Here is a 25,681-nt window from a genome sequence, read left to right on the forward strand (position 1 = left end):
TATTCCGAGTGTGTATGTGCATGTTACCGTTCAGCACTTCCACTGCAAACTAACCTGTCTGAGTTTCATGCGCGTGAGTTTGTCCTTGTTGACAGCTACATCCCACACACACACCACAGTGCTGGTTCCTGCAGTGACGATGGTTGTCTGGTTGGGACAGGCGGCGCACAGCGTCTCCCCCCAGTCACACAAACTCTCACACACAGCAAAGGTCTGGAGATGAACATACACGAGTAGACCGTTACGACTTTGTGTGTGAATGAAGTACACATGATGACGTGAGTTTATGGGTATGTTTTAGCATATTTCATACTTTCATCAGTGAATGTGATGCAGACTTGTGATTGTCAAGGAATCTATATATTTTTTAATGTGTTAAATTATGATGTTGTTAATATTACCCTTGTACCTAGGCTCCCCAAAGTATCTTACAGCATTGTATGTATAATAGTGTAGTAAACTCATCAAAACAGACAAACCAACAAAACAGAAACCAAGACATCGCTGAGACATCAAGCAGGAGATGGCATTGCCAGGTATTGTGTGGTTAAATGACTATTTAAGTAAGTATCTAAATAGCTGTCAAGAAATCAGTCGACACAGCTAACACAGCAGTGTGTAGCGCTCTGAAGTGAGTTGAAGCCTGGCAGATCATAAAGACGGCCTCACTGTTTTGATTGAGCGTGACTAGTGATGTCAGAGACAGCTGATACTGTTTAGCTGACTGTGTGTGGCTTTACCCACAACCAGTGAGCTGTTTCATATGTATGTTGGTTAAAATGTCGTTTCTAGTTACAAGGTTGTGCAATAACACAAACAATGTAAACTTGACCTACTTGTAAAGGCTGACAATTATACCTTTTCAGTTGCATAGTTTCCAAAGGCACAGCTGTAGTCAGGGAAGCCCCAGCTGAAGAAGTAGCCCGACAGAGGAGACAGGAAGAGACGGCTTCTCTCCAGGACCACAACCTCTTTTTCCAGACACAGTATCTGACCTACCGGGCCTCTCGGCAGCTCTGCAGAAAGGTTTACAGTGATACTGAGAGTGCTGCACCATCAGCAAGACGTTATAGAACAAAGTAATCGTTTTGTAATCGTCAGTTAAACCATAAAAAAAGTTATGGTGTAAAAAAATAGAAAAAGTGACCTCATTCTGCCTTATGTATACCTGAATAAACTTGCCTGGCCAAATGAAGGTAATGGCTCTTCAAAAACATCACATTAAAGAGTTTGGTAGCTCAGTAAACTTGTGAAGAATTTCATTAAATTGACCAGAGAAAACTGGGCAATTAAAACAGCTATTCCCGGGTTACAACAAGCTGAGGCTCTGTCCGGCGGGGACACCTGCATCCTGGACAGCACAAGTTATATATGTGTGTGTGTGTGTGTGTGTGATGCAGTGAGAGAGTGGCCTGTAATTGTGCCTGTAAATGACCTATTCATGCAGGAACAGGCAGAAATCATTACATCCCATCGCCAGTTCGGCTTCTTAAATCCCAAGAAAGAAACTGTGCCTGCATCACTTTTAGCATTCTTCCTCCTATTCATCTCTATCTGCTTATTGATCAGATCAGACACTCCAAGATTTAATATGAAATGTAATATGCAGGAATCTCTCCCTGAGCATTCGTAGATTCATCTCCTCTCCCTCAGTGGGCCTGTAGGGATATTCAGATTATTAAGTAGGGCTCAGCGGAAGAGTCATCTCCATATTGTAGCTCTAACAGATAGCTCCTTCTACCCTTCCACAGTGTAAATTAATCTATGGACATTCTCGCTCTGTTTCAACGCTCCCCTTGAGACCTGGGCACATCTTGTGTATAATAATCTACATCACGGTGTGAAATAAAATAAAGCAGGGACAATACAAAATGGTGACAAATGCAAAATGACTTTAGTTTACTCAGCAGAAATGTTAATTCAGTTGTTTATAAAGGCTATGTTATGATTTGCTTTTTATTTTTGTACCTTCATTTAACATTTTGGCTGAGTGTGCGCTAAATATGAAGCTACAGCCAGCAGCCACTTAGCTTAGCAGAAGCAGGTGGAAACTGCTAGCCCGGCTCTGTCTAAATGTGTATAAAAAGAAAACATTGCTCCGCTTATTTAGCACACAGACACGAGAGCGATATCTGTCGCTTCATCTAACTTTTAGCAAGAAAGCAAAAAAGCTTAATTCCCAAAATTTCAAAACAATACCTATACGATTAAGATATAATTTGCTGTCTGAGCTCCTCTTTTAAATCGTTTCGCTGTACCTCTATATGGCTGCACGGTGGTCTTCAGATTATCCAGTTTGTAGAAAAATGGAGTCGGATGGGATGGTGATGACCCTTCTTTCTTAGTGCCAGTGCGAGGTGGATGTGGCTTGGTGAAGAGCTATTGAAGAGACACAGACGATCAAAAACAATATGATACACTTGCATGCGGGAAGTTATGTATTTTTCCACTTCCCCCAGCTTATTCTTTTTTTACCTGTTTGGGAACTTGGCCAAAGTTGCTGACGTATCCCAAGATTGTGCTCTTGATGAGGGGGTCCTTAGCATCTTGCCGGCCTTTCTTAGCATCTTGCCGGCCTTTCTTAGCATAGAAGTAAGGGTGGAACGTGTTCACACTTTCTACTGCAGCAGGGCCTTGTTGCCGGTACCCAAAAATCAGGTCGATCCACAGGTGGAGGTGGGCACTCACATAGTCACTTTCCAAGGCCTGGGGGAAATTGTGGCATAAACTAAGACCACCTAGTCAAGAAATATTACAAAACTACTATACATGCACTGTTCAGTCCTAAAATACATCCGTGTGCAGTGCTCATTGTTATTACAGTGGGACCAAAACCATCAGTCAAACCGTTATTATGAGAGTTTAGAAACACAAGAAACTTCTACAAGAATGCACAACCAATCAAATTATTCAGGTACAGTAGGATTTCTTTTAAAAGTCAATTTAGAAGTCTAGAACAGCAAGATGCTGCACAGCTGTGTTATGAGCATACCTTCATGTCTGAATTAAAGAATCATTTGGGTGGAATTAGCAAGAGATTGGTTTTGAAGAGTTAATAAGCAAAAGTGGGCTTTATGACCAGCATGTGTATCCTTGCACCCAATGTTAATAAACCCATCCTGGAATACCAGAAAACGAAAAAAAAAACATCATAACAAGGATATATTGTCCTGAGTTAATTTGTCTATGGAAGAAAAAAACAATCTCCTAAAGTCACTAATTTTATGAGAATGGTGGGCAATACGAGTAGTTCAGTAGATTACAGAGTGATAACCATCATAGATGCCCCAGGAATGGAAAAAGAGAGGGTCTCAATGAAGAAATCAGACCAGCAGAGAGAAAAAGAACAGAGATATACAATAACACCACACAGGGAAAGAGAAGAAAGAGCTGAGAACATATTCAGCCCATAAACAGCTGGCAGAAATAACAGCATTATGAAAAATGGACAGTCTTGTGCTTGCCCTCAATGGTGTTAAATAGGCTTGTTGTCCTTCGCTGTCTGTCATCTCAACTTCAGATACATGCTTTTTCATGGATTGTCTTGATAAGCAAAACAATCGGTCATTATATTTGAAAACAGTCAGTGCTAGAAGTATTTAACTGAACCAAGCTCAATGAGACAAGATGGCCTTTAGAGAATATAATGAATAAGACAGTGGCTGCTGTGAATAAGATCCGTCTCTTATACTGTGGTAGAAAGAACGAAGGCAAACAGACTGACTGCCACCAACACGATTACGGTCCGACTATTACAATAGATACTTGTTTTAGATACTAAAACAGTGCGTCTTATGTGTACATACATTAACAAGTATTGACAAACAATATCAGGTCTCATGGGAAAAGTTCCTGTTTGCAATAGTCAAGACCGGCCAACTGTAACAGATAAGCCTGGTGAGGTCGGGGGTCACTGACCTCTCGGTGGATTCTAATGAACTCCTGGGGGTCACCTTTCGCCCACAGAGGCAGCTCCACATCTCCCAGAGCAGTACCATCCGCCATAGAGCCTACAGAGATATGCATAAAAAAGGAGTTTAAAGATGCCCTGTGGAGTTTGGAGCTCAACTAACACACACACGCACACACGCACACACGCACACACGCACGTGCTTTAGCAATTGAGTAATGCAATCTACATTTCTGCTAGTCGATGTAAACAATGCAGGTGCACACATTTTTGTCCTTTCAAAATAGTCTAACCAAATGTTTTATGAGGAAGGAAATGCATTGCACTAGTTTGTAAGGCTTCTATGTGTTTTGTAAAGGTGTTACCTTTAAAGCACCCTAGTGCCACCCACATGGTTCAAGTACATTTAAAAAAAATGAGGTAATTTACAAAGCTAGTTATTTGAATTTCTAAATTTTCTCAAAAATGAATATAAATAAAAACATAGTAATTCAAACAAAGCAAACTAACCAAATCTAACAGGGTAGACGGACTAACACATTGTTGGATTGGGTATTTTGATTAATTTTAATTTATTATACTATATTGATCCCTTTAAGGGGGAAATTTGTCTCTGCATTTGACCCATCCCTGTATATAGGGAGCAGTGGGCTGCCAATGACAAATAAATAAAACAATCATAATCGACTTAAGTAAACGGTGCTTGTAAAAGGCAAACATCTCTTGTACTTTGAGTCATTCATTTCGACACACAGAGGAGGATATTTGTGACTGACCCAGCTGGATGCGGTTGGAGTTGAGCAGGAAGTCAGACAGGTAGAAGAACTCTGGGATGAGCTCTCGGACGTCCCCTGTGTTGTCTCTGGAGGCCGACTCCCACTCCTTCTTTACACTGTAAAACATCCGCTCTGGGATGTCAAACCCTCCCTGCGGGAAGACGAGGCACAGCACCGTCAGACCCCCGGCACACTGCAGAACCAAACTTTGCAACAGGCATATTAATAAAGTAGTTATGCTTGATTCAGTGTAGTGAGCCATATTTTATATTGTATTATGTAAGCAGTAAATATTTGCTACTATTTGAAGGAAGCTTTTCATCTTTCTGTGAAATTCCATAATCTATGATGGAAATCTCATGAGGGAGAATGTAATTTGGAGAAAAACAATTATCTCAATGAATGAAAATAGCATATATACTGGTAAACTCGGTTAGAGATGTAAATCCAGTTATGGATATTACTACACACCCGTTATGTGCTTCAGAAGACAAAAAGCCACTGTAATTCACCAGACTAACATCTTTATTGCTTTATTCTGACTATCAAATATGCATGCCTTTTCATTATAATCAATTGGATGCTGTATTGTAATTTGGTAACATCTGGGGCTGTTTGCATTGGCTTCTTTTACATGCTTTCTCTAATTATTTGCATATATATTGAAACTTCCCTATAATCTGCTTTCGGACCAAAACAGGATTGAAACAGGATCTGAAGCACTGAAAATAGTTCATGCTAGAAGCAGATTATCAGGAAGTTTGTGTTTAAAAGTAAAAGATAGTGATGAATATCAGTGGGCATCTGGAGCACTGGGTTTGCAGAAGGGCCTGTGGGTTTGTGTGACTGATGCACAATAAACTTCTTCCATTTCTTCAGAAAAAAATCAAGACCACACCTGATGTACTCAGCAGTGATTACATTCAGATTTTGTAGATTTGTATGCATGTATTAATGTGTGTGATGAGCCTTGTATTCAAGGGAAAAAGAAACGGTAACGGCACTGAAAATCTTGTGCCGTCGCTGTCCGAGGTTAAAATCTTTCTTTGATTCATCAACGAAACCCCTTCGAGTTCTAAAGGTTATAGATTCAGAAACACTTCATCCCGTCTATCATCATTCTGTAAACTTACTGTATTATTTTTATCATTCTAAGCTGTTATGATTGACCTTTTGATATCCTGATTAAAAGTTTGCTGCGATATAGTCGCACAAGTTGTGAAGACCTAATTGTTTAGTATTATACTTCTTCATGTGAGTGGGTTCACACAGAAAAAAATATTACATTTTCTATTCTATGCTATTTTGAACTTAAGAAATAGATTTTTTTTCTTGTGGCTTATTCATTTAAGGGGCATACAAATGACCAAGAGTGAGTGTCCAAGGACGAACCTGCAGTGCCTGGAAGGTGTGTGAAAACGGCTCCATCCTGACGAGGAAGGAGGATACGATGATGGCTGAGGAGTAGTGGGTACAGTAGTGGCATTGTGCCGACATACCTCCTAGAGTAGAAGTACGTGGAATAAAAGTTCAGTGAACAGCAAAAGACAAGAAGAATGCAACGTAAAGAGCTGATGAGATACCTTCACCCTCAATGTTCTCAACTTCTTCATATCTTTGGACGAACATCTGTCTCCTTTTCTCTGTCTGAGCTCCCATTGGCTTAGACAGGTCACGGAAAGTTGAAGGATTTGACAGATCGAGCGTCTATCAAGGACAGAAATAAATCAAACACTTTCATTACCCCCCCCCCCCCCCCATACACACACACACACACACAATATGAATGTTGAAGACAAAGATGTCACTGTGTGTGACCTAACCTCTGACTGGTAGTCAGCAAGGACCCAGGGGAAGACTGGATACTGCATCAGGTCATTGTATGTCCTCCCAGCGATGGTGTTCAGATGCATCAAGTACTCAAAGTTACTTATTTCCCCTCTCTGGAGGACAGGAGTGATATGAAGTAATATAGTTAGAAACAATGGCGGAGGAAGTATTAGTAATACCACACAGTAAAAATAATTGTATTCAATGTACATAGTAAAACAATTACCTAACTTTAAGTACATTTTCCTGATTAGACCTATTTTGTTTAGGACTACAAATTATTATTTCTTTCATTATGGATTCATCTGCTGGTTATTTTCTCCATTAATTGATTGATTGTAAATAACTTATTTGCAGAATTACTGTCACAATTAGCCAGAAGCCAAACAACATGAAATCAGAAAATAATCATCACATTTATGAACCTGAAATCAGAAAATGCTTTTGCATGAACAATCATTTTAATGCTTATCAAAAAAGCTGCAAATTAATTTTCTGTAAATCGGCTCATTGATTAATCGACTAATTATGTCAGCTGTACTTGTACTGCTGAGTAGTTTCATTTATAACAAAATAGCATACTTTGTAAGCTCTTTGCATGTTTTGTTTGCCAAGGTGTCAGAAATGTAGAGAAGTGAAAAGTACAAATTCTCCCTTTTACATCTATTGGAGTAGAAGAATAAAGTGGCATGAGAAGTAAAGTACAAGTACCTAACAATTGTATTTAAGTACAGTACTTAATTAAATGTATTTAGTTGCATTGCACCACTGGGATTAAATGGGCTAATGTCATATCTGTTCAACATGTTGACGGTCTCTACTGATGTTAAAGGAGTTAGTTTATCTTTAAACACTACAAAACTCTGACAAAACCAAATGGCTGAAGGTCTGTTTATTGCATTACCTGCCATTTAACAAGGGCTGCCTTTTCAACCACAGGAGTCTTCCTAAAGCACAATAAAAAAACAAAAAAAAACAAATACCATGAATTAGCATCAGCGGCTAATCACTGCACCCCCCCACACAAAGTTTTATGCTAGCTCTGTTGCCGAGCAACCCATGTTGACATGTCAAACCGAGGAGTTGTGAAGCGGCAGAGTGGAGGTGAGCAAGTGAAACTGAAATTCGCGTGTGTACACAGCTGCAGGAGCAGTTATGGGATGGAAGTGAGCTACACCTTGTAGCATAAATAATGAGTAGAGATGTGGAGGAAGTAGCACATGTTGACATCTGTGGCTTGTGAGGAAATATACTTGAAGTAGCACTGTAAGTTGTCCGACTAGCCTCCATCAGCAAGATGTGGTATTTAAAAGAGGAAGTGGTATTGTCCTTGTGCAGTGTGTTTTCAAATGGCAAGCAGAGGTTAATGATTACTGGTTAAACAAGGAACAACAGAACAGTTCACTGATTTTAAAGAAAAAAGAGACTTCCTGCTTACACAAGCTTAACTAAGACAAACAGTTTCTTCTCCAGCTGTTTTTTTTCATTTAGTTGGTGTTAGGTGTTTGTTCAAAGAATGTTGTAAGGTGATCCTTTAATAGGCACAGACTCAAACAGTTTCTCTTTAACAATCCGCCGAGTAAACTGCTCGATCAAAGTATCTTCTTTCTAATCAATTGACCAGAACGTGTTTGTCATTTATCTACTGTAGTATAGAGGTTTTTGTTTAGCCAAACGTTGCTCCACATTTCACTCATGCAACACATCTAAATGTGTTTAACCTAGATTAGTCCAGCATTCAACTGCTCCTTAAATCTCTTTTCCCTCTGAGGCCAGTAACACGGCAATAAAGTCCTGGCGCCAACCACCCCAGTTGCTAAGTAACGATATTAAACAAGAGGAACCTCGACTTTCCCTGTTTGGTGTCGGGAGACCAGGGAGATGGTGATAGACACAACACTGCATTCCTGATCTATCCTCTCCAATCGCCGCCACATAGGATCACCAGGTATTATTACAACTTCTACGTGCTGACCGAATCAGAAGGTGTTTTATGTGTTGTTGCTGTGCCACACCATTGTGACTTCAGTAATGGGGGAGGGGGTTGTATAAGGGGGAGAGGCTTCAAGCTGAATGGCCAGTTCACAGGAGCTAAAGCTGTTGTTGGTGTGTTTCTAAAACAGAAGGCACTCTCATCAACTCAGAAAGAAAGAAGACATAACATGGTGAGTACATATCTTCATTCATGTTTAAAATGTAGATACAAGTTTTAAACAAGAACACAGTAGGATGCAAACTGAAAAACGTACAAGGATGCAAACAGTAAATGGGTTTAGACAGGGAGGGGCTACTTGAAGTGTATCCAATAACTCCTCCCCTCGTCCAATAATTCCTGGCCAAATTATTTGGTGAAACTACACTAAATCAATCATTGCATTTGGCCCAGTATGTGTTATCTAATTGCAGGCAATAATTTCATGCAATAGTTTTCTATAGGAGGTTATAATGGGAACAAGCACCAGCGGATAACCCCTCTCATCCTGAGGATGATGAATGAGGCGAGAGAGGGCCTTGGGGTGTAACACAGACACAAACAGACACACACACCTTGCTCTTTTAGACAGGGAGGGAAGGAGAGCAAAGCCCTCATCACACTCCCCAACTATCATTTATCAAAGTCCTGATTTGACTCTTTGTGCACGCGCACATGTACTGTAATAGAGTACATCCATGTCTGTCAGTACACTGTGTGTGGCAGAGAGAGACGTCCACATGAAGCACACAGACACACACACCTTCCTTGCATGAAAAGAGCCAAACAGCTCAATCAGTTGAATGGTGAGGGAGCATCGGCACTCATTTGTTTTTGCTGTATTACCCAGTGTCACCTCTCTCCTATTGTTCCCCTGCATTAGCCTTAATTAGAGAGTTGTGCTCTTAAATACACCCATGGGCGAGCACGCACTAGTGCAGATAACACACACACACACACACACACACACACACACACACACACACACACACACACACACACACACACACACACACACACACACACACACACACACACACACACACACACACACACACACACACACACACACACACACACACAAAGCTCTCATACCTCAGAGAGCATGCTTTCCCTACTGCCCCGGGCCGTACATAAGCCCTTGTATCTGAATAAATCACATCAGCCTCACACACACACACACACACACACACACATATATATATATATATATATATACTTACACGTAAACATACACACAACACATTTATTTGCTACAGGACTATGTGGTGGTGTAGATAAGATGAATTATTGGAAAGTAGCCTCTTGGGGGCAAAAGTTAAGCTGTGCTGAAATTTTAAACTGTCCTGTTAATTCTCTGTGTGTTGCAGTACCATGCCCAAACGGAAGGGAGACAAAGGGACAAAGCTGACCCTCAAGCTTGCCAAAAAGGCAATAAGGACGACCCCGGATGGACGGCGCAGACTCACCCTAAGCAACATGCGTATAACGATCTTCCCAAAGTGTCTCCTAAAACTGACCAACGTGGACGAGTTGGACCTGAGCCGCAACCTGATAGAGAAACTCCCAGATAACATCGGGAACTTCTCGTCATTGAGATTGTTGGATCTACACAGCAATAAGCTGGAATCTGTGCCCGAGTCCATCGGCAACCTGGTGGGACTGACCCACCTCAACCTCTCAAACAACCGGCTAATCTCTGCAGGTTTACCGTCCACGTTAGGGTCTCTCATCAGCCTGAAGAGTCTCAATCTGGGAATGAACCAGCTAGACACACTGCCGCCCACTATGGATGCTCTACATAGTCTTCAAGAGTTAGGTCTGTTTGATAACCGCTTCATCAATCTACCAGAGTTTTTGAAAGTCCTACGCAACCTCACAAAGGTGAACGTGAAAGAAAATCCTCTATCGTATGTTCAGAGGGATGGTGAGGGGATGCAGAAGGAAAAATCTAAAGCAGAGGAAGACGTGTATCTGGTCCATGAGAGCAGCCTGTGTAGGACATGCCTTCAGACATGTCAAGAGCAGAGGCAAAGGCTTACAAGAGGAGGAGGAGGAGGAGGAGGAAGTGACGTGTTTGAGGAGAAAAGGATAAGGACTTATCACGGACTGATGGTGCCAAACTCAGTGGCTACAGTCAATCAACATGTGTGGAGAATAAGAAATGTGGAACACAAGCCAATCAAATGACCAAACAATGTCACAAACTAATGTCATTGCATAGTATACTTACTATATGTCACACAACAATCTTTTTATGTATTTATTGTTTTAATTGATAAAATAAAAATAGTGACTACGTGTTACTGTCTTGAAATATTGCCGTTGGATGATTGTGACTGTGGAACCTTACCTGGCATTAGCAATCACCTCAGCAACCCCTCTGCCTTTTAATGCTGGCACTACCATGCACAACCTGAAGGGAGAACAAGAGTGGAAAGAATGAAGATCAGAGTCATCATAATGCTAAAAATTATAAAAAAAATTAATTGAACCTCCAATTTATATAAATGTGGCACCTTTTATATGCAGAGACGTGGTCTTTATTCAGGAATACAAGGAAGGCTGAAAGTCCGTTTTTCATGAAGACTTCGATAGCGTTGTCCTGATATGAACAGAGGCACAGGGGCTCTTTTGTAACTTACACTCAACAACATATTTTTACTTAACATGCATCTTAACAGATTCTCTAATCCCCCACTTAGCAAAAACAACAGAAGGAACAAGTGAAATGCAAAACAAATCTGATTTCTATGAGTGAACAGAGACAAACTTCTACATCTAACAGTAATGTGAATATAAGATGCATGTTAATACAATGCATCTGCTTGAGCATTAGGATGTCTGACCTCCAAGAGGAAACGTATGAAGCGAGCATCCTTGATATCCTCATAGAGCCAGCGTCTGCAGCGGGCGGGTGGCAGCTCTTTACTCAGCATGGTGGAAATAAAGGAATCCCTCACACTGGCAGAGACAGAGAGGGACACACGCATGACTGATCAGAACAACTGAAAAGCTAATGTGTGTTCATTCTATGTTCTGCTGTAACTGCTGCACACACACACACGTGCACGGCACACACGGCTGTACCTGCTGGGGTGATGATTCCTGCAACAAACATCTCCAGCAGGACTAAGAGTGAATCCCTCACACAAGAGCAGGCTCTCTTTCCCGAACAGCAGCACCCCCTCTGTCACTCTGAGGCCGCTCACCGTCACTACACACATCTTAGCCTTTACCTACACAGAGAGCGAAGAGAGAGACAGGGAGATGCATTAAGCCCTGAGTGAGCGCCACAATACACATCAGCACACTTCTCTCCCGGGACATGACATGGCAGCAACGCAGGCACTTCAGGCTTTACTTGATTGATCATTTTAATCACATATTCTAATCATTATTAAAAAGACACAGTTGAACACTTCATTATCAGAGCTGATTGATGGGGAGCGGTGTGGCTGTGCGTTTCATCCAGCCCCAAAGTGGACCCACATGCTGCTTTCAGCGCCGGTTGTGGCTAATGCTAACTGCATTGTGATAATGTGTGGCTAATTCTATTGTCTCCCCTCATTTCACAGTGAGTGTGTGCACCTGGCTGTCTCCCTGTGTTGGCCCCGCTGCACGCCCTCTGGGACACTGCGCCCAAAAACCATATGGGACCCCGACACACAGGGCCCACACAATTTATACTAATCAAATCAGACTCCCTACCCCCAGAAAACAGAGTCACACACTTGGTAGAGGAGGAGGCACTGCATGGCCATTATTAGGAGAATTAATCACTGCCACACACACAATAGGAAACCTGCTAAGTGATCAGAACCTCTAGTCTGAATGCACACATAAGAGACATGCTATGATGAATAATATCACTTGACGTGACGTGAAGGCGTTTCATAAGATTCAAGGTGAGCGAGTCTCAGCCTCACGGCACAGGAGTCTTACATTGAGCTATATCATGGTCGGATTGTATGGCAGTGTTCCATCAGTAAATACAAACTTGCATCAGGACCGCTGCCTCTAATTTCAGATTTCAGAAAAGAATTAGTTACATTTATTGTTGTCAAAGATTAAATACATAACAATAAACTTGTTTCCTTATCTCCTTAGTGTGCGCTGGGCAGATATGCGTTATCAGTCTGTGGGTGATTTAGCTGATGATGGGAAGAAGGAGAGAAAAGGAGGACTTTTATTGACTGAGAGGCTAATGTCAGACCATTGATTTCTCCCCACACACATTACTGTCATAATCACACTATTGGCGCTGGCAAGCTAATTATGAGTGGGTCTCCCTTTGTGTGTTCCTGTGTTACTGTGTGTGCGCATTTTTCAGAGCTAATGACTGTGTTGATTTGACAGGAAGCTCAGCAGGACTCACACTGAACCACTGCAAGACAACAGGACGCACTTGCACACATCACACACTTACTAAGCGGATGTAAGACAGCTTGCATCACCTCCTACTGTTTTTATTAATACTTCTGTCAGAAACATTAAAAGCCGCCGCTGGTTGCCAGAGTGATGAGAGTCCCTGTCAACATGTGCCTTGGTTTCTAACTCACTGGAAGAATGAGAGGAGCTGAGCTGCGTCTCGACATTAAAACATTACACTAATGAGGAAAGATGAAATTCTGATAGCAGCGCTGGGCTATTGGAATCCCTTAGTCTACATCAGATAATTATGATTGTGAATATTAGCAGGGTGGGAAGGAGGCATGTTGTTTTTAACCCAGCACACACCCAGTACCTCCTCTCCAGGGCGCAGCTCCTGCAGGATGATGCGGATGTCGTGGCAGTCTTGTGTGTGGGAGCAGGGTTCGGGGGTCAAGGGGTTGGTTGGACCATCAGTGACAGCAGGTGTCTCATTCAGGGCAGGGAAGAAGGTCAGACGGTCAAAATCCTGTACTCCCTCCTCTTCATCCTCTTTAGCCTCTGCTCCAACTTCACACAGGATCTTGGGCTCTGTTAAAAAAAGGAAACAAATGTCCCTACTGAGCCAACATCCAAATTCTGATAAAAGCAAACTTTAAAAAATATCAAAAGGAAACACTTGTCTTTACCCATGTCTCCTTCTGCTCTATTTTTGTTTTCCTCAGACATGCCAGTCCTTAAACCCAGACACTGCGTTCCTAGCACCTGTTGGAACAACATATGTCTCTGTTATAGATTGAACACTAAATAGGACCCTGCTCCACAGATCCCGCTCTACACTGATAGGCTATACCCGTTTGGAACGTCTCAGAGCCTTTCTGCGGATGCGTGATCTGGTTCGGTTGGGTCCTTCAGCAGCATCTTGCACCCAGTCTTGGCTCAGCAGCACCCCTGGGCCAGGGCCGAAAACAGCTCTCTCCCTCAACAGCTCGGCCTCCACACGCAGCCACTTGGAGCTCACTTGCTCCCACTCACTGGCTCTTAACTGGGATGCAGAAACAGGCCCCGGATAGACGGAATAGATGAGACGGAGATAAAAAAAAAAAAGAAAAAGATTACAGATCCAACTTGGGCTGTTTAATTACATTTATTACCGTATATTCATAGTCACATTTCTGTCAAACCTGTAAGTGGTTTGTCCTCATGTTCTCAAACATGCTGTGGCCTCTCTGTCGATGTGACTCCATATAGGACAGAAACTCCTACAAAGAAAGGAGAGTAACCCGATGGGTGCAAATGAAAAGAGCGGGCGGCACAATCGCTCTTCCTCTAGCTCATATTGTAAACACACATCATGTTCACAGAGATTGTATATTCATAATGGTATTGTTGTTTCCTCATGCAATTACAATGCATTCATACAATTACATCTGTTCTAAATTGCATTCACTGGGCAAAATAAGCTAGTGGCTACAGTCTTACAATAACCCTGCCTGGAAATGTAATCATTTGTTGGTGTGATCTAATTAACATAAACATTAATATCACTGAGCCACGCCACAGTCAAGGGCAAGGCTAGTGTGTGTGTCTTTACTGTGTGTGTGTGTTGATTAAGACATAAAAGAAAAGAAAAAATAGAAAAACCCAAAACAGAGCCGTGTTGACACTGCAGGATGCTCATGTTCAGCAGACACACTGGGATCATATTCTGACTGTTAACTGCTTCATTAAGCCCATCATCACAGCAGTGCTCGCTGAGAGACTAGTGAAACAACATGTGTCCATCCTCACAGCTGACCCAGGAAAGGCATTTAATTGACTGAGTGAACATGCAGTAAGACTTTATATCTAGTCTTATTTACAGATGCTAATTCCGTGTTTTGCGGAATAACCCTATTAATGCAGTAATTGATTTCAAGTACAATAAAAACAAACGGTTACTTCTGTAATACTAGAGATGCAACAAAATCAGAAATTCATGATTTCAGAATAAACCCATGTGTAAAAGTTGACGACAAACTTTGACAAGCCCTCTGGAAATGAAAACTGTTTCTCTAAATGACCGACTGCCTTTCCAAATGAGAAGTTGTGCAGAGAAAGAAATAAAGGAGTAATTTGAGGGGAGATTACAGAAATATTACAGACAAAAGAAAAAAAAGAGTGTAATAATGAAGTTTGCGAACTAGAGCCGTGTTGCGACAGATAAACAGCAAGTCGGCGTCATCATCTCCTAATTTCATTCCTTCATTTGGACAAACATAAGTAATATATAGCATTAATTACCCTATTTAGCAGATAGGAACCTCATTGGCTTTTTAAATGCTGCATTAAATACATAACTCATCTCTTCCCTCTGCAATTAACATCAGAACATCACACTCATTTCCATTTTAATGACTTCCCAACAATACGCCACCTTTGATGATAAGGCAACATAATGTCAACTTCATTCTGGGCTGGCAGTGAATGTGTAATGAACTTAACGTGATCATTAGTGCTGTTAATTATCTTTCTAATATGAGGACACAGATATGATTATGGAAACTGCATTCGCTGATGAAATAAATCTCTAGAAGAATTGCGCTGAAGCTTGATTTAGGACACAGTCTGCCTATCAGTCTCCGTATTCTCATTCATTACCTACAGTAGGCTTTAAAACTCTTTTTTCGTTTAATAAAAAGTAGATATCTGAAACTATGCTCGTACGAAATACATCACTATGGATCCAGTGACTAAGAAGAGACTCCCCATAAGCTCATGACATGTCAACTAAAGGTCATAAGTTGATTAATTAATGACTCGCTTGTTTCTTCATGAAGATGACAAGAAAATTAAGAGACTGACTGACCACTACTGATGATTTGAATATCATTTTTTGAACACTCGCTGCACGCTGCAACCTACTCAGAGCAAAGTGGTACAACACACGGCAGAGAGGCAGAAGGAAAACATCCCTCCCTCTTCCTCCCTGCCTCTCAGATGGAAAAAACAATTCATCACCCTCTCTGATAGTCTGTCAAAGACTGATATGATAAAGAATAACATCAAATGAATAATGTTTTCATCAGATTGGTACCACTATAATTGCCAACCCGATTTCTGTCGGCAAGAGGAGCACACAAACAAGAACACACACACGCTTTGTGGGGGTGAGACCGACACACAGACGCGGTAATTTCATGCCTGTGTGCCTGAGTAATATGTCCCCGCTCCCTGCTCCAGATGGCTCAACGTCTTAAGCGTTGTGGGGGAACTAATGATGTGGGCCACGTGTTTTGGGGGGAAAAACAACAATAAACACGTCTTTAACCTTCAGCAGCAAACAGTGTGTTGTACCGAGTGTTCCCGTGGATAGGCCTAACAGATATCAATTACTATGCCCACTCAGGGGCAATCAGCTGTGATAATCCAAATCCATTTAAAGAAATAATCAAACACCCCCACAGGGCTGGACGGCCCACAACACAAACACAGCAGTGACTTTGGGATGAGTGTTTGAGCACAGCGCTCTGGGACGCTGGGGCACCTGGGAAAAGGTAACGACCCCACACTATGCAAAGGGGACAACAGTCACAAGCATACAAATCTCTCTATACCATCCTGTGCCAAAGATCCAAACAATTAGGGAACGCGAGTGTGTATTTACCTCTACTGTTACCGACTCTTTGCCTAGTCTGCCCAAAGCTGAGCGAACAGCGCTGCTGATCATATCGAACTTCTTCTGAGTACTGCCGGACACATTCTTCTTCTGAGACTCTGAGAAGGGGGAAAAAAATAATGTTTTTAAATATTTTTTCCCCATAAACCTAGAGCCAACATTCAGGCATCTTCTTCTTCTTCTGCAGTTATTAGTATAGTTAACCTGTGTGTAGCAGCCAGGCTTTGCGTGCCATCTCCTCCCACAGAGGGCTGATGTCAGTCATGCTGACAGGCCCCGTCTCAGCCGTGTGGCTCGCTGAGATCTCCATCTTGGAGGTTTCTTCAATCGTGTGCTGCCTCTCTGCCATGACCTTTGACCAGCAGGCCTCCGCTAAGGAGACTAGCTCTCTGTCATCTGGAACACACACATTCCTTCTGAACTCTCTAGTTAAATCTCCGTAGACTTAGAAAATCTACAAAAATGTCAGGCTAAAGTGATGAATGTAAATAAACCTTCACATACCGGCCTTCATACCTGTGGTGATGTCTGCTCCGTCGCTGAGGCGTGCAGAATGTCTGGTTCTTGTAGCAAACAATTGGGACGAAGCTTTCCTGTTCAGCACTTTCTGTGCAACACATCCAAAACCTTCGGGGTAGCTACAAAAAAAAAAAAAGTGTGACTGTTTGAATTACCAGTGAACTCGGGCTTTCAACTACACGATTGCGTGCATCTTTTTGTATTCACTATTACCTGCCCGATCGTATCAGTAACAGGCAATGAAGAAGGCATGTAACGAAGTTCACGTTTGCATTGTAAGTCGCCATGACAACATCCCAGCGTTCCATGAAGGTCTGCAATGCCCTGATGACGCAGTCCTTTTCTTCTTGGGAACGCCGCGGTTGAGACAAGAGGTGAAGCAGGACTTTATTGGTGCACGAGTAGAGTGCAGACACAGTCTTCTCTTTCTGAGTTTGGCCTTTCTCCAGAGCCTAAAAGTGAACAGCAGTGTATCTGTAATCAGTATAATAATATAATATAAAACTAGAGTATAAAGTATTAGTAGAATGTAGTATTAGTAGTAAGTATTAGTGACCTGTGGGCAGATTTACACAATCCAGTGCTCCAATTGGTTAAAAGTAACGGTCTTCACTTTGACAATGAACAGATTGCTTTTAACTTCAATTTACAGATTGACAGAAATTAGCAGATTTATTGACTGATTATGAACTATCAGTCAAAGAAACAAAAAATATCCAAATGATAACATGTTCAAGTGAAAACACTTATTCCCAACTAGATGATAGAGCCCCAAGATATTAGAAGAAAAAGAAAACGCAGCAAAGCACACAAGACATTAAACATAAAAACTAAACAAAAACAATCATGTAATCCAAAAATGTGTCACCACAATTTAGGAAAAATACAAAAATAACACCAACCAAAATAAACACAGCTAAAACACAGCTAAAATCACAATACAATATCAATCTGTTACCCTGTTCCAAAGAAGCTGACTTCTATTCACTCCTCTCATATTTTGTGTGTGGCACAAGTGTAAAAAAAAGGAACCATAAATGTCAGATTTATGGTGAAAACACATTTTTCCATGTTAAGCATCTACATGGAGGCGTGTGTGTGTGTATACTGCTGTATGTTCACGTCTCTCTGTGTTCGTCTCACCACAACAATCTGATCCGCGAGGAAGTTGATCAAACTCTCAGAGTCTCCCAAGAATGTTCCGCTGTAAAGTTTCTGCTGCAGAGTCTTACTGAAGAACACCACATTCGCCATCAACGTGCCCATCTGGCCTTCAGGCGTCTGACTCTTGTCGTCTGAGAGAGAAAATAAAAAGCAGCAGATCCAGATGACAAAACTTCTTTTGCATGAACACGGTCATCAGTTTGAGCTTCGAGTAAAGCATGCATCGTTATTCTACCTTGTGAGATGAGATGAGTGTTGTTTTCTTCCTCATGGCTGAGCATGTGGAAGATGTCCATGGTCAACTCCAGCAGCTCAGTCTGGAAACTCTGCGTCTGTTCCAGCGATGCACCTTCAGGGGAAAACTGTGACATTTATGCAGCTTATTAGTTTAAAAAAGACGTATACGTTATAAGTAATATGATTGATTGACACCTTGTCTAATGTGTCAAGTGTAGGTGTTGGTGTGTGTGCAAGCGGGTTAAGCTCATCTAGCTAAAAACACCTCTACATAAATCTGTAGTGCTGCAGGCCTGCTGCTGCTCTCTCCCTCCTAGTGGTGAATGATTATAGCAACAGTACCTTGGCTCTGCCTTATTTAGTAGCTGAGCAAAGAGTGGCACCTTCTGGAGAAATGAGAGTTTTGCAGTGTTTTAGTTCAGTGAAGAGCCTTTTATCAGTGGGAATGCCTTTTGACAATAATGCGTATGTGTTGCATGTATAACGATATGAGAGTGTGTTCCGTCAACTAACAAAATACAGTAAATAATTGTTTGTATTCATGTGTGTCTGTGCATTCACCTCCAGCAGCAGAAGGAGAGGATGTGTGTTGGTGTTGGCAGACACATTAAAAAGACTGTCCATTAGCAGAATACGGATGAAGTCGCACACCGGCTTCCCTTTTGGAGGACTCTTGAATGAGTTCTCACCTTCACTCACTACGCGAGGCTCAACCACATCCTGAAAGAAGTGAAAAAAAAAAACCTGTGAATAAGACCAGCGATGTGAGAACTGTTTGGGCTTCATGAATCCAGAATAACACACAAACCTCTGAAATGTCCAGAGGATACACGACTCCAGCGAGTGCATGGAGGAACTCTGGTGACGCCCACAGTGGGTCTCTGGGCCGCAGGTAATGGAGTAGACAAAGGAACTGCATCACACTTGCTGGGAGCTGCAACTCCCATGATGCATCAGTGCCTGGCATGTCCTTTGTTGGAGGAACAGGCTGTTAAAACATTATCAATTTGTGGTGAAAAATACTGAAGGTGTACGGTTATTACGTTCTCACCCGAGTGATGATGGCTTTGACTAATGCCAGCAGTATTGTTGCAGCTTCAACACAGAGCTGCTGAGCAGGAGTGTCTGCTTGGCTGTCAATCAATGACTGTAGGAAATCATCCAAATGCACCTGTAGATGACACATTAGAGCATTATAAAAAGGGATGATGAAGGTGATTTACAAGATAAAAAATGATCAAAATGACCCACCTTTCCCTCTGCAGCGTGACTGGTCTTCTTCTCCAGCAGCAGAGAAGCCAGGGCTTCAAACACCTGAGGCAGGTGAGTGTGTCTGATCAGCAGCCCCTGTAGAACATCAAAGCCTGGGCACGTGGTGCTGAGGCACTCCAAAGACCAAGAATGGGCTCGCAGGTTGTCTGGTGACAAGGCAAGAAATCAATGATAGAAGTTGCTTATTCAACCCTGCATAAGTGGAATATTCTTTCAATACGTCTTTCCTTCACAAATAATCCAAGACAGGGTGTGACCCTGATGAAGATCCATTGAATGTCCATTTCAAATACATATTGGCATGTAAAATAACAGCATTTTGATTTAAAAAAAAAAAACCTACATACAGTGTGCCTTGGATTATTTTTGAAGGAGACTTGTATTTTATATTTTTTGAGACCATATCCCACCCATGCAAGGAGGCCTTTACAAGACTGAATAAGCACACCTGAAGGACCCAAAGAGCACCCGTATGTCATCACCACAAAGACCCAGCATGACAACATTGAATTATTTTCCGGCTTCACTTCGAGAAAGTATTCAACTTTATGTACCTAAGACAGCAAGGGGTTCCTCCATGCCCTCTATGAGTGTTGCTGGGAGTACCCCCTCTCTGAAGCTGCTCTGCTGGCTGGGACTCGACAGAAAGTGTGTGAGCAGGACGAGACCCAGTTTCAAGGTGGATGGGTGAAGGTGGGGCTGAAGGAAGAGCAGGAACCAATCACTGCCCAGGGCATCGAACAAGGCCTTCTGCCGACTGGTGGGGAATAAGAACATGATCGACTAATGCAGTTTAGTTTCTGCCCTGACATTATGGCACATGAAATACTGGGAAAATATGTTTTCGTTCCAGTTTTGGTTCAGCCAAGTAGTACCAGATGCCACTCACTCTTCCATTAGAAGGCTGTCCGAGTTGAGGATTTCGCAAAGACATCGTAAGAGCTGGTTGCGGATCCAGATGAGGCTGTCTGGATCAGACCTCTGAGCTACAGCACAGATACATTTCTGGGTCAGTACTGGTGACAAGGGTCATCCATGAGGCATGCAATGTACTGTACAAGCTGTGGCTGTGTGTTATACGGTGTACCTGGTGTATCCTGTGAAAGATCGCCGTCAAATATCTCATTGCAGCCTTCATTCATGTTACTAAGAGGAGGGAGTGTGTAGACCAGGAAGAGCCCAAGCCTGACCAGATAATGGGAGATATTTGAAACACAGAGCAATTCCTGAAAACTTACCTGGTCTGATAGTTTTTATGAAAACTGTATGACAGGAGCACTTCGTTGTGGCTGGTGCATTCCTAGACTGTACCTGCTTGTGTCCAGAGGGGTCAAGTGAGCTTTTAGGAGGGATGTGATGACACAAGAAATGATCTTAACCTTCTGAACGGTCACAGCTGGATCACAGAGCTCGAATAGCAGCTTTGGTAGCAGGCCCATACTGTGCATGACCGCTGCATTCCTGCTGTCACTGCTGAGAAACAGAGAGAGCATTAATATCAATCACAATCTGTTCCCACAGACAGATAATCCAATTCAGCAATCCATGCACAAGTTCAGTCAAGCTCTTCTTGTCTGTCCTCTGTGACTGATTCTGTAGAACATTCCCGTGACTATTTACATGTGTGTGTGTGTGTGTGTACATTTCTGTAATACTGATGAAAGGCTGCTGCAGATGTTGACAAAACAGCCGATAAAGTCCGGCGTCAATCTTGACCAACACCCTTATTATTGTGTAGTCTAACTTGTTGGCCATGTGACTTAATAATGAATTAAATTAAAGCTAGAACCTGTTCACAAGCTGTGGAATTTACCTTGAGGAATTCTGGATTTCAGCAAAGTGGTTCAGAACTGAGAGGTCGAGATTATCTGATGTGTTCTGCCACACCTGAAAACATGGTATAATGAGAGAGAAACAGCAAGTTAGCAATTAGCTTCCAGATGCCCTTAGAAACAAGCCGAATAAATACGTGGAGGACATAAAAAATTATGCATTTCCTGCATCCGCTGAACTTATATACTAAGATTTGGATTCTTACCTCCAGGTCACACAGCAGGGCCTGGAAAGCAGCTGTGTTCTGTATGCAACTGGACCCAGAGCTCAGCTCCACTGACCTGGAGAGATACAGAACCAACTGAAAGGTTCTGTAGCTGACCAGATTGTGCTTCATCTTCAGCAGGAAAGCTAGCAGCTACAGGCAGAGCAATATATATTTCAGGAAAGATCTCAACAGTAAGGCAGCATATTTAGATGTTTGTTTCTGCATAACGTGTAGCTACTCCAGTACTTTTCGAAAGGTTCGACAGACCTTATATCCATTGATTCGGTTCATTTCCTGCTGCATGGCAAAGTTGGTCTCCAGCACAGAGAGAAGAACTTTGACAGCTGCATACAGAGAGCTATCATCTGGCGCCATTGCAACTAGACTGAGAACAACTGCAGGTCCGCCGACGTACAGGAAACCATTGGATGCACTGCAGGGGGTGAACGTACGCACACCTAGAAGAAAGAGGGCCAAGAAGTCACCAAGTGCTTCGGCAAGAAAAAACTAAAATGCAAGTAAACTTTTCAAAATAATACTTTATTTACCAAAATGTCCAACCAGGGCTGCTCCTATGGTGCGAGCTGTACCGCTCAGGTGCTGGCTGATGTTTTGAGCTAGGAACACAGGGGTTGAGTGATCCCGGCTTGTTATCCCCATCTGTAATTACACACAGTGATTGCTACTCTGTACCAAAACAACAAACTCATAGCTTCAACATGGACTCATCTTACCTCTTTAGCAATCAGTCTGCAGTCCACCTCATTGTAATTTTCTCTGATCTGCACGACAGTTGTTAATGTAGAAATTGCTGGGTTGATGCCAAATGAGATCCTCTCCTCGGGAACCAGCCTGAGAGGGAGAGACTCAGCATCTGGATCATGCCCTGGGGACAACACAGGAACTGTCTTACAGATGTAATGTGTGACCATAATCATCACTATCTATTAGGAGAAACATAGTTGTGCAATTGCATTAAATTGCATGTAATTGGTGTATCAGCATGCATGTATGTAATGAGCACCATGACAAACTTGATTTACCGCATGCCAAAAAAGATAACCAAAACATTGACTTATAAAAAACTACATTCCTAAGGCATCTAGAAACAACCTTGTGTTATTCTAGGATAATGTTCTACTAATAATAGTACAATTAAATATATTTACAGATTCAGCATGTATCATATGCTCTTAACCAGGATGACTTACTGTAAGTAAACAAAACAAATGCTGTAGAAATTCTTACACAAGATCTTGTGACTCACCTTTGTTGCCCAGAGCCAAGAAGTTGCCTTGGTAGGCGGTGCCTTGTCTGTACATGACACTCACGGCCTCAGGGCTCAAAGCTTCTTCGAACAGGAAAGATGGACCCACTCGCCACACTAGAGCAGCATGCTCCTTCCAGAGAGCTGGAGTTCCTATCAGTCCGTACACATCAATCACAGCTGCGGGGTCCATGGAGACATACTGACCCGGGAATGGCTGAATATACCTCATCTGACAGAAAATGATGATACACGAATACATAAATACCACATTTGACTTAGAATCAGGTCAATCATTAGCTCCTCAGCTTCCCTCCTCTTGTCATACCTTTCCTGTCCCCACTGCCTTGCCGTTGATGTAGGCTGAAGCAATACAGGTCTTCTTCATGTCTTTGGCCAAAACCACAGCCAGATGGTGCCACTGACCTGGGACCAGCATGCTGGAGCAGCGGAACCTCAGTGATGTAGGCAAAGAAGTGGGAGAGCAAACTTCTGGCTCCATCATATCTGTTAAACAAACATGAAGAAACACATTCAGTCAAACTCTGCAGTATGACGTCAAGATGTAACTTTTAGTGTGCAGTCCCACTTCTATCCCTCTTACCCAGGTATGTAAATGCTTCCTCCTCTGTGGAGATAACCAGACAGCCGTCACAGGCTGAGAAGGAGATAGACAGACAGATGTACTGTTGTTCAGTCCGGGACATGTGGCGAACCACTGACAGGAGACGGATTGGGTGGGAATCACAGGCTGAACTAAAGCGGTTGATCTGGAACCAGCAGGAAAATGAGAGACCAGCTGAAGGAGGAAAACCCCGGCATTCTGAAATATGCAAGAAGGAGATGATTAGACATTTTATTTAGATATATTCACAAATATGTATCAAACATTTAGACTCATCACTTACCTCCTCCAATTCCACCTGTTGAAATAGAATCAGCAGTCACTCCTTTCACTGTAGCCAGAGAGGGCAGGAAAAGGCAGCTGCAAATAAACACCGTCACATGGCAAGAAATTAGTGAATGAATAATCTTGTATGTTTTGTTTTTTCCAAGATACTTTCCAACAAACAAAAAGGCTAGGTTATTAGATGCAATCAGTCAGTGGTGGTGCATTTCCGCAAGCCTTTTGCAAGCGAAGGTTCATTGCACCAGATGTACCGCCTCCTGCCAGTCCTCTTAATTGTATCCACTCTCCCATTTTTGTGAGAATCTGGTTGTAACATATCTATCGTATGAGTAAAGTACTGAATAGAAAAGGGTTAGCGATGGCAGTGGCGATGAGCGGCTCACTGCAATAATTACATTCTCCTGCGGCTGGGAGGCGTGTTCATTTGTTTCAGGCAGACAGAAATTCTTTGTAATATAGGTCACATGAGTCTCAACATGTCACAGGACACGGTTTACTGATTGGCTGTGGGTACTCTCTGGCAGCATTTAGCCGCTAAAAGTTAAAATATCCACAACTTTTGGTCGCTGCAGAATCAAAACAGCTGCAGCTCACTGAGCCCCGAGTGGTCGACGCAGCTTTCCATAGACATTGCATGGGAGCTCGCCGCATGACACACTTTTTGTTTTTTGATGTTACAAGTAGATTAGCAAAAAGGCCTGAATTGTAAAAGCTTTGTCTTGAAGCTAACATGAACGTATCCCCTATCACATGAATCCTTTTGTCATGCCATGATTCAAATAAAGAGAGCATCAAGCCGGGTAAAAAAACGTTATTCTTCATGTTTATTTTCATTTGTTTGGCCCTACACGCCACTAAGCTCCACAGAGAGAAGAGTCCACACGAGTTTCAAGCCTAAGATGTGAGTGTAACCAAGTCCAAAGAGACCGAATGGGACAGGTCCTGTTCTAAAAAAGCGTATTGGGTTCTGCAAGACCGCCTTTGTCTTTCGGCAACTGCAGTGAACTAAACCTTTGTCTTGACCTTTTACCATGAACACATACATTTTGAGAAGCATCTCTACAAGTGCTTGTTAATCCTTACATTTCCTCACAAGCCAAACCTCACTGAGTTTATTTCTGCAGCACATATGTTTCAAGATTAATTTATCTAGAGCATAACTAGAAGTTCCATCTAGTCTATTTGATACTGCAAGACTAAACAGGCACCCAGTAAATCAAGGACTCACCCATATCCACTCTCACTCATGTCAAACTCGACAAAGGCAGGTGAGGAGGAGACTCGGTGTGGTCTGAAGGTGCGCGGCGACGTCATGGTCACCAGACTGATGATCTGGTGGACAGGGATTGCCGGACCAACAAAGGATTCACTGCGAGTTGTAGACTTTAACAAGCTGAAAGTGCGCTTCAGTTTCTTAACTGAAGATCCTGATGAGACATCTGCTTCTGTACTGTGATCTGGTTTAGAAAACACAACCAACATGTGACCTGCATTCATGTCTGTGTCTTAAAGACCAAATTAAAGCTTGAGAGGATTGAATCTAACATGCATCGGTAAAGAGCAGGCATTAATAGAAAGATTAAGTTATTAGAACAAAACAAGTCTGTACCATTTGAAACAGGAGGTTTGACCAGTGGGGCATGTTCTCGTAGCATGGCCGTTTTGTCTGCACAGCACATGAGCGGGTCCCCTAAACACAGGAGCTTTCTGAGGAGGACAAAGATTGGAGCACAAATAAATTTAAAAATCAAAAA

The 25,681-nt window shown here is 42.4% G+C and overlaps 2 protein-coding genes across 7 annotated transcripts in view; one reads left to right on the forward strand and one right to left on the reverse strand.

The window, feature by feature from the left end:
- Nucleotides 1–25,681, reverse strand: part of wdfy4 (WDFY family member 4) — a 38,716-nt gene that overhangs the window by 2,496 nt on the left and 10,539 nt on the right. For 2 of the 6 annotated variants that reach the window (XM_076076643.1, XM_076076642.1), the window contains exons 17-59: nucleotides 25,537–25,634; nucleotides 25,156–25,384; nucleotides 23,926–24,002; nucleotides 23,622–23,840; nucleotides 23,346–23,524; nucleotides 23,018–23,249; nucleotides 22,485–22,636; nucleotides 22,299–22,410; nucleotides 22,018–22,208; nucleotides 21,748–21,900; nucleotides 21,523–21,596; nucleotides 21,021–21,182; nucleotides 20,797–20,894; nucleotides 20,599–20,695; nucleotides 20,264–20,466; nucleotides 19,689–19,855; nucleotides 19,489–19,608; nucleotides 19,246–19,407; nucleotides 18,999–19,157; nucleotides 18,436–18,562; nucleotides 18,180–18,331; nucleotides 17,250–17,488; nucleotides 17,022–17,155; nucleotides 16,722–16,913; nucleotides 16,506–16,615; nucleotides 14,044–14,121; nucleotides 13,713–13,904; nucleotides 13,549–13,624; nucleotides 13,236–13,450; nucleotides 11,579–11,727; nucleotides 11,338–11,452; nucleotides 11,008–11,093; nucleotides 10,842–10,904; nucleotides 7,421–7,463; nucleotides 6,510–6,629; nucleotides 6,270–6,393; nucleotides 6,079–6,188; nucleotides 4,687–4,837; nucleotides 3,919–4,010; nucleotides 2,476–2,706; nucleotides 2,259–2,379; nucleotides 859–1,016; nucleotides 55–213 (exon numbers count right to left, since the gene is read on the reverse strand). In XM_076076643.1, the coding sequence (XP_075932758.1) occupies nucleotides 55–213; nucleotides 859–1,016; nucleotides 2,259–2,379; nucleotides 2,476–2,706; nucleotides 3,919–4,010; nucleotides 4,687–4,837; nucleotides 6,079–6,188; nucleotides 6,270–6,393; nucleotides 6,510–6,629; nucleotides 7,421–7,463; nucleotides 10,842–10,904; nucleotides 11,008–11,093; nucleotides 11,338–11,452; nucleotides 11,579–11,727; nucleotides 13,236–13,450; nucleotides 13,549–13,624; nucleotides 13,713–13,904; nucleotides 14,044–14,121; nucleotides 16,506–16,615; nucleotides 16,722–16,913; nucleotides 17,022–17,155; nucleotides 17,250–17,488; nucleotides 18,180–18,331; nucleotides 18,436–18,562; nucleotides 18,999–19,157; nucleotides 19,246–19,407; nucleotides 19,489–19,608; nucleotides 19,689–19,855; nucleotides 20,264–20,466; nucleotides 20,599–20,695; nucleotides 20,797–20,894; nucleotides 21,021–21,182; nucleotides 21,523–21,596; nucleotides 21,748–21,900; nucleotides 22,018–22,208; nucleotides 22,299–22,410; nucleotides 22,485–22,636; nucleotides 23,018–23,249; nucleotides 23,346–23,524; nucleotides 23,622–23,840; nucleotides 23,926–24,002; nucleotides 25,156–25,384; nucleotides 25,537–25,634 (6,121 nt within the window). Of the gene's footprint in view, nucleotides 1–54; nucleotides 214–858; nucleotides 1,017–2,258; nucleotides 2,380–2,475; nucleotides 2,707–3,918; nucleotides 4,011–4,686; nucleotides 4,838–6,078; nucleotides 6,189–6,269; nucleotides 6,394–6,509; nucleotides 6,630–7,420; nucleotides 7,464–10,841; nucleotides 10,905–11,007; nucleotides 11,094–11,337; nucleotides 11,453–11,578; nucleotides 11,728–13,235; nucleotides 13,451–13,548; nucleotides 13,625–13,712; nucleotides 13,905–14,043; nucleotides 14,122–16,505; nucleotides 16,616–16,721; nucleotides 16,914–17,021; nucleotides 17,156–17,249; nucleotides 17,489–18,179; nucleotides 18,332–18,435; nucleotides 18,563–18,998; nucleotides 19,158–19,245; nucleotides 19,408–19,488; nucleotides 19,609–19,688; nucleotides 19,856–20,263; nucleotides 20,467–20,598; nucleotides 20,696–20,796; nucleotides 20,895–21,020; nucleotides 21,183–21,522; nucleotides 21,597–21,747; nucleotides 21,901–22,017; nucleotides 22,209–22,298; nucleotides 22,411–22,484; nucleotides 22,637–23,017; nucleotides 23,250–23,345; nucleotides 23,525–23,621; nucleotides 23,841–23,925; nucleotides 24,003–25,155; nucleotides 25,385–25,536; nucleotides 25,635–25,681 lie in introns of those variants that run through there. The other 4 variants (XM_076076646.1, XM_076076644.1, XM_076076645.1 and 1 more) reach the window with 4 other exon arrangements.
- Nucleotides 9,859–10,678, forward strand: lrrc18a (leucine rich repeat containing 18a). The gene has a single exon (XM_076076647.1). It carries the CDS (start codon nucleotides 9,863–9,865, stop codon nucleotides 10,676–10,678), a length of 816 nt encoding a protein of 271 aa, XP_075932762.1. The 5' UTR covers nucleotides 9,859–9,862.

This window comes from Anarhichas minor, unplaced genomic scaffold, assembly GCF_050575085.1.
Source record: "Anarhichas minor isolate MPS153535 unplaced genomic scaffold, ASM5057508v1 ptg000058l, whole genome shotgun sequence".
NCBI lineage: Eukaryota > Metazoa > Chordata > Actinopteri > Perciformes > Anarhichadidae > Anarhichas > Anarhichas minor.